General features: G+C 35.4%; 1 protein-coding gene across 1 annotated transcript; it reads right to left on the bottom strand.

Annotated features, from left to right (window-relative positions):
- Positions 1 to 1,724: 1,724 nt before the first annotated feature.
- LOC128550538 (uncharacterized) lies at positions 1,725 to 8,893 on the bottom strand. The gene is made up of 4 exons (XM_053529769.1): positions 8,869 to 8,893; positions 3,350 to 3,513; positions 3,005 to 3,091; positions 1,725 to 2,012 (listed from the first exon to the last, which is right to left on the bottom strand). The coding sequence occupies exons 1-4, from the start codon at positions 8,891 to 8,893 to the stop codon at positions 1,725 to 1,727; spliced, it is 564 nt and encodes a 187-aa protein (XP_053385744.1).
- Positions 8,894 to 10,406: the final 1,513 nt, after the last annotated feature.

Below are 10,406 nucleotides of genomic sequence, written 5' to 3'. Positions count from 1 at the left end.
AACCACATTTATATTCCACACAGTCAACACAGAAACCTTCCGCAGGCACATATTTTGCTGAATGCTTGTCACATTCCTCACAGTACATTTCTTGTATTTCATCAGAGTCTTGTGTCCGGGACCCACTGAAGGTTGACGCTATTTTTCACAATATTTTAAGTTATTAAATTGAAAGCTTTTAGTATAGTATTTCCACACGGCCTAGAGATTTTATATTGATTTAACCTAAGCTTATCACAGAGGGTTAAATAGTGTAACTCATAGACATATGATAATACAAAGTCTGATGTTTCTATCTCTTTGTTGTTGATAATAGATCCAAATGCTTGTATTCATTTTAAATGAGCATTTCTATAAACCCTAATGGCTGTATGTCATACAAGGATGAAGAAAATGGTTAAGTTATCCAGACATTCCAGTCATCTAAAGAAAGTGTAAGATGTGAGAAAAATAGTCATAAAAGTATCATCGAAATGCAAATCTTACACTCATTTCGTGAACTATTGCTACTGTAACGCAATAGTTTGCCGAAATATCATTTAATGCCGTGTATCAGTTTTTTTTTGTCGCGCGTATCTAACTTTCGCTATATTTGCGTGCCCCTAAATATCGCGAAAAATAGATCAGCGAAAATTTAATACAAGAAATTCATGAGTTTCTGTAACTGGATATCCTACTTTCAATTTGCTTCCCGGCGTCATCGTTAATAGTACACGTTGTGTTATCCAGGTATCAAATCAATATCTATACCAATATTCGATAACACAATAATACCATAATTGTATTTCGGAGGATACTAAACGTTGAACTTTTTCAATAAATCAAAACATTTTAGTGACCGAGTGAGCGAAGTTCAAATCTAAATACTTAGTCTTAGAGACCTGATTGCATGCAAACTTGAATTAACCGGTAAATCTTGAGCCACCTTCCCGTTTATACCCATAAATACATACAAATCAATATACAAGCATGATCGTTTTGTTCAGTAAACATATCTATGTTGAACATTGTAAATGTAAAAAAAAAATAAACTTGCAAATGATAGGAAAACGGAGTATATCCAGGCGACTGCACATACCTGTATATAGCATCATAAATCTCAGGCAAATAGAGTAATGTCCCTTTGCCAGCAGAAGTAACACGAAAATAAGAGTAGGGTATAACAAATTCGCTAAAATTAGATTCGCAAAAATTAAATTAATGCCTAAATCGCAAAATTTGCCGTACGCGAAAAGAACTGATATACGGTATTACAGTTCACACATGTATGCTACAATATCGGCAGTAAGTCAATAGACGGCTGCAGTATCCATGTGCTGCAATATCATCAGTTTCACCACAGTGTGCTACAATATCAGCAGTGTCTCTATTGTGCATTTATATAATCAGTATCACAATGGTGTGTTGCTATACACAGTTTCAAAAGAATGTACTGCAATATCTTTAATATAACTATAGTGTCCTATCATATCATCCGTATCACAGTGGTGTGCTGCTATACACAGATTTTACGATAGTGTACTGCAATATCAGCAGTATAACAATGGTTTGCTGCAGCATCAGCAGTGTAACAATAGTGTGCTGCAATATTGGCTGTATACCAATACTGTCATACCAACAGTAAAACAATGATTTGCAGCATTATCAACAGTATCTTAATTGTATCGTGGAATTCACAATGTCACTGTAGTGTACTGCAATATCAGAAGAGTACCAATAGTGTGCTACAGTATCAGCAGGTGTACAGCAATGTCAAACATATTACAATGGTATTCTAAATTATCAGCAGTTTTACAACGTTGTGCTGCAATATCAGTAGTATCACAATAGTGTCCTGCAATACCAGCAATATACCTATACTGTGCTGCAATATTATCAGTGTCACAGACGTGTGCTGCAATGGCATCAATATAACTATAGTGTCCTATCATATCATCAGTATCACAATTGTGTGCTGCTATACACAGTTGCACAATAGTGTACTGCAGTATCATCAGTAAAACAATAGTGTACTGTAATATAAGCAGTAAAACAATGATGTACTGTAATATCAGCAGTATAACAATAGTTTGCTGTTATACACAGTTTCACAGTAGTAAACTGCAATATCATAAGTGTCACAAAATCGTGCTGCAATACCATTAATATATTTATAGTGTCCTATCATATCATCAGTATCACAATGGTGTGCTGTTATACATAGTTTCAAAATAGTGTACTTCAATATCATCAGTAAAACAATAGTGTACTGTAATATCAGCAGTAAAACAACAGTGTACTGCACTATCAGCAGTATAACAATGCTTTGCTGCAACATCAGCAGTATAACAATAGTGTTCTGCAATATCAGAAGTATGACAACTGTGGACAGTATTACTATATCAACAGCAAAACAATGGTGTACTACATAATCAATAGTATCTTAATTATTTGCAGCTATACACAGTATAATAAAATGCGTGGCTCTGTCGAATATTCCTTTTATCATATGTTAGCTTTGCCTGTCGAAACATCAAAACTTCTACTTTCTTTAACTATTGTAAACAAGTAAATTTGACCAACATCGCCTAAACTTTAAACGACGTCGACGTCAAAGCTTTATTACACTAGTGTATTATCATTAATTTTATGCAATGGCTTTATAACACTCCCGTGACGTCAGACATGTGGTAAGTTATGGTACGCCACAGTATCAAAAATATCACAATTGTGTGCTGCAGTAGTAGTATCAAAAATGGTGTGCTGCAGTATAAGCAGTATCACAATGAAGTTCTGCAGTATAAGCAGTATCACAATGGTTTGCAGCAGTGTCAGCAGTATAACTCTGGTGTGCTATCATATCATCAGTGTCAAAGTAGTGTGCTGCTATACACAGTTTCACAATAGTGTGTTGCAATAGCAGAAGTGTAAAAATAGTAAAAGTAAAATCAATAGGATAACAATGGTTAGTTGCAATATCAGCAATATACTAATATGCAATAGCATCAGTTTAACTACAGTGTACTATCATAACATCAGTATCACAATGGTGTACTGCTATACGCAGTTTCACAATGATGTTCTGCAGTACCAGACGTATAACAATGGTGTGCTGCAATATCAGCAGTATAACATAAATGTACTGCGAGTACTGTAAGATCAGCAGCATAACAATGGTGTGCTGCAATATCAGCAGTATAACAACGACGTGCTGCAATATTATTAGTATTACAATATCAGCTGTGTACCAATGCTATGCTGTTATACCAACAGTTAAACTATGGTGTGCCACACTATTATCAGCAGTATCACACTTATTTGCTGTTATACAATGTATAACTATAGTGTGCTGCAATATCAGACGTATTACAATTGTGTGCTGGATTATCAGCAATTGTGCAGCAATATCAGCAGTATCACAGTTGTATGCTGCACAGTGGTGTGCTGAAATATCACAAGAATCACAATGGTGTGGTGCAGTATCAACAGAGTTAAAGTGGTGTTCTGCAGTATCAGAAGTATCACAGTGGTGTGCTGCAATATCAGAAGTATCTAAAAAAAGGTGCTGCAGTATACGCAGTATCACGATTGTTTTCTGCAGTATCGGCAATATCAGAATGGCGTTCTGTAATATCAGATGTATCACAATGTATGCTGCAATATTCTGGTAAGCAGTAGCACGTTAGGGTGCTGCAATATCACCAGTATCAGCATGGCAGGCTGCAGTATTAACAATCATTCAGTAGTCCTTTCTGTAATATCAATAGTACTGCAATAGACAGCAAGCCTCAACAGTCATCTGTAATTTTTAGAAGAAGACATGGAATTTAGCTGAACATTTGCCCTTTTTCTGAATCTTTAGATCAGCACACAGACAGTGTGTTCATTTTGATATGAAGAGTCCTGTAGTTCCTATGCAATAAATATGTTGATTGTATATATATTCTCTAAGTCAATTTTTGTTGCACTAAAATGTATTGTTCGGATTAGAATTAAATCATTTTTTTTGTTGATTTTAAACTTGATGAAATACATTTGTAAAGCATACCATGAAAGACATACATAAAATTCATTTTGTAATCTAGTCAGCACCTCTTGACGTTTAGTTCAATATTCTTAACTGATAAAGCATTTATTTATCATTTATTGAAGTGCATGTAAGAGATGATATTAGCAAATGTCATGGCAAGTCTTACTGTCCTAGTTGAAGTAATTTGCGTATATATTATCATTGTGAAAATACTGATAGATAGGTACATGCTCTCTCTCAAGCTTTATAAAATTTGCTTAAGATTGGTTAATTAATAGATTTTTTTTTATCTTATTGCATTCCTGGATATTGATAAAGATATGTATTTTATCAACAAAGTGTTTTTCTTATTGTAAAAAAATCATCAAATTTAATGTAATACTACTACTGCACTACTAATGTAAGAGTTATTACCAAACTAGTTAGATGTTGTCTGAACTCAGTTGGGGGAGACATATTGTTTTTTCCCTGTCCGTCCGACACACTTCATTTTCGATCAATAACTAAAGAACCATTTGTCCTAGAACCTTCAAAATTTATAGGGTGGCAGGGCTTGTAGAGTAGACGAACCCTATTGTTTTTAGTGTCACTCCATCAAAGGTCAAGTCACAGCGGCCTGAACATTGGAAACAATTTCCGATCAATAACTTAAAGAACCCCTTGACCCAGAATGTTGAAACTTCAAAGGACGATTGGACATGCAGAGTAGATGAAACCTATAGATTTTGATGCCACTATGTTAAAGGTCAAGGTCACAGGGATTTGAACATTGAATACCATTTCCGGTCAATAACTAGAGAACAACTAGGCCCAGAATGTTGAAACCTCATAGGATGACAGTTTGACAGAATATACCATGTCTTACGTCATTTTTTCCAAATCTGAGCCATGCGGTGAAGTTGTCAGTTACCTGTAGAGAACAAATCAATACTGACATACAATTTAGATTGCTGTTTAGCTCAACTGACCACTGTTTCAGCAATAAATACAATTAAAAATAGTGTTAAAAAAGATAACTAAAGTACAGTTTAACTGCACCTTTTCAGTCTTAACCTTTATGTGATAAAAGATTGACTGTTATTATATGATAACAGTTACAAAGTCTATAAATGATAATGACTATCTATGTACATGTTGTCAAGATGAAATGCTACATGTCTCAATGAATAAGTGTTATCTCACAAGAATATGAAGAAATAAAATTCATATATGGTTATGCAGTAAGCTACCATTACATAGCTGAAACTGCTGATATACTTGTAATTTGAAGTGTAATGCAAAAGCAATTTTTATATTGCTACCAATAAGGTACAGAATTTTGTTTTACAACAAGTGAGAGTCATTGTTATGTTCTCCTTAACTGAGTAAAGTGGTATCCATATAACTTGTCCCAATATCACCAACAAGATTTAACATGGAACAGACTGCATTGACCAGTAAGTACAATTGTTGATCATGCTGTCCAGTCAGTGTCTGTTTTTAGTATAGGTGGATGGTTTTGATGTCAATCATTATACATCATTTTCACTTAAACATCTTGTCCTGGTTTGAATTACACCAAACTTTGTTGCATTCTGGCATAGACCGCTCTCAAGTTTGTTACAATGGTTATGTTTGACCGCTTTTTTGGGGCTTCCAGAACTAAAAATAGAAAATCCTGTCAACAAATTGTATCATGTGACGCTCTTGACGGATAGTCACATCAGACTTTTTCTATAGCATCATAATGTTGTCCTCTCAAGTTTGTCCGAATAGTTCCCATGTAAAGTTGTAAAGGTCAGCTGTTCCATCCAGCTCCACGTTTCTTCCTGAAACATTTAGAGGTGCACTGTTCTCAATCTTTAAAGTGTTTGAAAGGCATAACCTTAAAGGTTAAAGGTAAAAGTGTAATGCTTGGTAAAATTTTATTTGCTAAAGTCCATAAAATTTTGTATATTTGTTATTGCATTTAAACTTTATAGATTTTGGAAAGGTCACTAAAAGGAATAAAAATTCTTACCCCACCATCAATTTTTAACCAAGGTTCAAAGCTACATGTGACACCTTGATCCTAACAGTTTACTGCCGTTTATTCACTATTCCGTGAAACGAACCTAATCTAGAATTTCAGATATCTGTAATCAAATTGATTTTATTCTCTTACACTGTGCGTTTTATTCGACCTTGCGGGGCGGAGTTAAACTCTGACTTATGCAAATAATGGTAATTTAAAAAAAAAAAAAAGAGCAAAATACTAGTAGGTAGATCAATTGAATTGTTTAATTTCGTAATAGTTGGGTAACTAACAACTAAGTTTCAACGCTACATTGGTAACAATGTAAGGTAGATGGTCACTGAATAAGAAATCAGGTTGTCGGATATACTACATATCCTGTACAATAATGCATCGCGAAACCCCGCCCCGCCAGGTCTATTAAAACGCACAATATGTGGAGAAATATGAAATACAAAATATTTACGACTGTGACACACTTCCCTCAACTAGGACCTAGTATATAAAATTGATGATAATGTAGACATTTTGTTCCATTTTCAGAGGGAAATGTAAGGATAGGCAATGTCAAAGTTCTGTGAAAGATATGAAGTAGATTTAACACCATGTATATTCGCAGAGGGTGTCTATGTTCAATACATTTTGTTTTGTATTACAGATGAAATTTAATGGTTTTAGCAAGTTCATGTTATAATAAGCAATATAGTATTTCTATGCCCCCGCCACCATTCCTGTCGCAACTCAAGCTTAGGAGACAGGTTGGTCCTGATCGGCAGATGACCACTATAGATTTTGGGACCGGTTGCTAAAGGTCAAGGTCTCTGTGACCTCGGGCCTGAAATTCAGTTCCCAATTGATAACTGAAGTACTCTTTTGGCAACATTTGTCAGACTTCAAAGAATGAAGTCAGTAGGTCAAAGGTCAAAGTCATAATGACCTTGAGACTGAATGCGAAGGACACTTGAAATATTTGGCTTGTCATCTATTTTGCAGATAATTAGTTGTGTTAGCATTCAGTAATGAATAACAATATGAAAAAGTCACATGAAGGTGAACATTGCCTATTCAATGACTTTTATCAATGTGGGCACAAATAATTTGCTTCAATTGGTCAAAATAATGAACTAGGTCTGTAATAGTAGTTTCTGATAATCATTTTTTCACCTAAAATGTTTCTTTTCTGATGATAACTTGAAAATGATGAACAATTTAAAAACTGCATATCAGACAATATGAAACCTGCATGTGTCATATCATTTAAGTTTCAAAAATGAAAAAAAAAAGAAAGAAAAAAAAAACAGTTATAGTATAGCAGTGTTTGGACAGCAGAATAGAGATAGTTGGATGGTAGGATGACAGTAAATTATGATATTAGGATGGTAGGATAGTAGGAAGGCAGAGTTATAGGATGGCAGTGTTTGGACAGCAGAATAGCGATAGTTGGATGGTAGGATGACAGTAAAGTATGATATTAGGATGGTAGGATAGTAGGAACGCAGAGTTATAGGATGGCAGTGTTTGGACAGCAGAATAGCGATAGTTGGATGGTAGGATGACAGTAAAGTATGATATTAGGATGGTAGGATAGTTGGAAGGCAGAGTTATAGGATGGCAGTGTTTGGACAGCAGAATAGCGATAGTAGGATGGTAGGATGACAGTAAAGTATGATATTAGGATGGTAGGATAGTAGGAAGGCAGAGTTATAGGATGGCAGTGTTAGGACAGCAGAATAGCGATAGTTGGATGGTAGGATGACAGTAAAGTATGATATTAGGATGATAGGATAGTAGGAAGGCAGAGTTATAGGATGGCAGTGTTTGGACAGCAGAATAGCGATAGTAGGATGTTAGGATCACAGTAAAGTATGATAGTGCGGTGGTGCTGGTAGGATATCAGGATGGTAGGAAGGCAGAGTTATAGGATGGCAGTGTTAGGACAGCAGAATAGCGATAGTAGAATGGTAGGATGACAGTAAAGTATGAAAGTGGAGTGGCGTTGGTAGGATATTATTTTCTTTTCTGTTTGACACATGATAGGTCAGATGGCGACTTTCCAGCTTTAATGGTTGAGGAAGACCCCAGGTGCCCCTCCGTGCATTATTTCATCACGAGCGGGCACCTGGGTAGAACCACCGACCTTCCGTAAGCCAGCTGGATGGCTTTCTCACATGAAGAATTCAACGCCCCGAGTGAGGCTCGAACCCACATCAATGAGGGGCAAGTGATTTGAAGTCAGCGACCTTAACCACTCGGCCACGGAGGCCCCTTGGTAGGATATTAGGATGCGATAGTAGCAGAAGTGTGATAACAGGATGGTAGGATAGTGATGGCGTGGTGGTAAGATGACTGCATACCTTCTATCCTACTATCGCTATCCTACCATTCTATTATTTTACCTCGCTATCCTACTGTCATACCATCACTGTTCATAATTAGGCGTTACATATATTTAGGCTTTAGTGCCAACAAAATAGATAAATATATATATACAATATACATTTGCGTTGATGACAATCTAAAGGAAAGATCCTGTTATAAAAGTAGAGTTACATTAACTGAGTTTTACTGTTTCAATGTGCTGAATCTTACAGAATACTGTTTTGTTCATAACCCATCGCCTTATTACTAATTCAGTCAAAGCGCGATGGTTTGAAGTCAGGAGGGTAGAACAGTAGGATGAAAGGACGGCGACGGTAGAATGGTGGGATAGAGATGATAGGATAAAAGGATGGTTGGATAGCGGTAGTAGAATTGTGCGATGGTGATAGTAGGATGAAAATAGTTCATGCTATCATCCTACCATCCTGATCTTCCCTCCTAATTATGCTATCCAACTATTTTATCTCAGCTTATCCCACGTTTCTACCATCCTTGTATCCTTCCATCGCCATCCCATTATCCTACGTGTTTTCATCTTTTACAGTTATGTTATTTTACCATCGCTGTTTCGTCTGTCAACTTCGTTTCCAAGTTTGAAAAACAAAGTCAATCACTAGTGGTCGCATACTTTTGAAACCATGGCGTTTACTCATTTATAAGCTATCGCGGGAATAAATGTGACAATTATATCTGGCTCAATTCTTTAAACGTTAGAATTTCATTTAAAAGTATTAAGGCTGTTCATTTTGAACCTGAAGTTTCCGGGGAAAGTCTCTTGCATATTATGTATTATAAGTTCGTTATTGCAAATTCCGTTACTTGTTTTTTTTTTAATCTGGATTATATATTTATACCATTCACGTTGTTTTAACATCGAACTGCCTTATATGTTTATTTGAAAATTAGTTATAACAAGCAAACAAGCAATGTATTTAAAAAAGATGACTGGTGCACAGTGAAGTTGGAAAATAAGTTTTGTATAAATTTTGTGTTTTTCAATTACTTTGAAGGTCTGTTATTATGAACGAATGAGTTACAGAAATGGTTAATGCAAAATTACCTTATGTATGTTTAAGACGTTATTCCTATCGGCAACTCCGTACTCCCAACTGGCGTCTTTGCACGACGCATCACGTATACATACAGTCCGGAAAATGACCACTTGCGCCGACGGTGTTTTTTTCTAATCGCATTTAATCTCATAAACTTATTACATTTGATTGATTTTTAGTTATCTATAATCTCCTTTTCTGTCTATATTAAAATCATGCGACCTTTTTCCATTGTGACCGCTCACCCAGTCATATCTGATCGAATCCAAGCGGGTTGCGAACCTTCAAACTCATGTTTCCCGGACGTTTTAAATACTATCATAATGATAAAATGGACGAGTGATAATTTTATCAAAACTCTTTAGAACATTTCGCATAACGACGCCTGTCTAAAGAACTTTAAACACAATATGTTACTAGTACGTTTTCAAATGTTTCTTGGTACGCGAAATTTTGTTGGTAGGGATATTCTAATTTAACATCACCTCTTGAACCTGGACCTGTGAGGTACATTTTTAAGTTAAGGCTAATTATCAGGTAAACCTAAGAATAAAATTGCAACGTTATCGTTTTCCAGATATTTTTCGTTATTCCGATTTCACATAAATGTCAGACTTACTGCAGTTGTGACAAGTTTATGATATTTCATATTTTTCCCCGCTTTAAATTCACTTATGATTTGATAAGCGTTAAGTGTATTGTAGTTAAACAAATAAAAAATAATTAATTTATTATAGATATAATTATGTTGATGTTAGCATACCTATAAAATATGATACTCCGATCTGCACACAAAAGCTGTGACAAATTGATAAAACTATGTATTTAAACGTTATAAGTTTCAGGTTTGCAAGCGATAAAATGTGCAAATGTGGAGCGGAAATTAGGAAAATAGTTCAGGTTTAATAAAGTAAGGTCTATGCCTTAATACCTTAATTATTACCTTAGTCAAAGTAAAAAAGGAAACGTTACT

Source organism: Mercenaria mercenaria, chromosome 18, assembly GCF_021730395.1.
Source record: "Mercenaria mercenaria strain notata chromosome 18, MADL_Memer_1, whole genome shotgun sequence".
NCBI lineage: Eukaryota > Metazoa > Mollusca > Bivalvia > Venerida > Veneridae > Mercenaria > Mercenaria mercenaria.
This window is presented reverse-complemented; position numbering and strand designations above follow the sequence as displayed.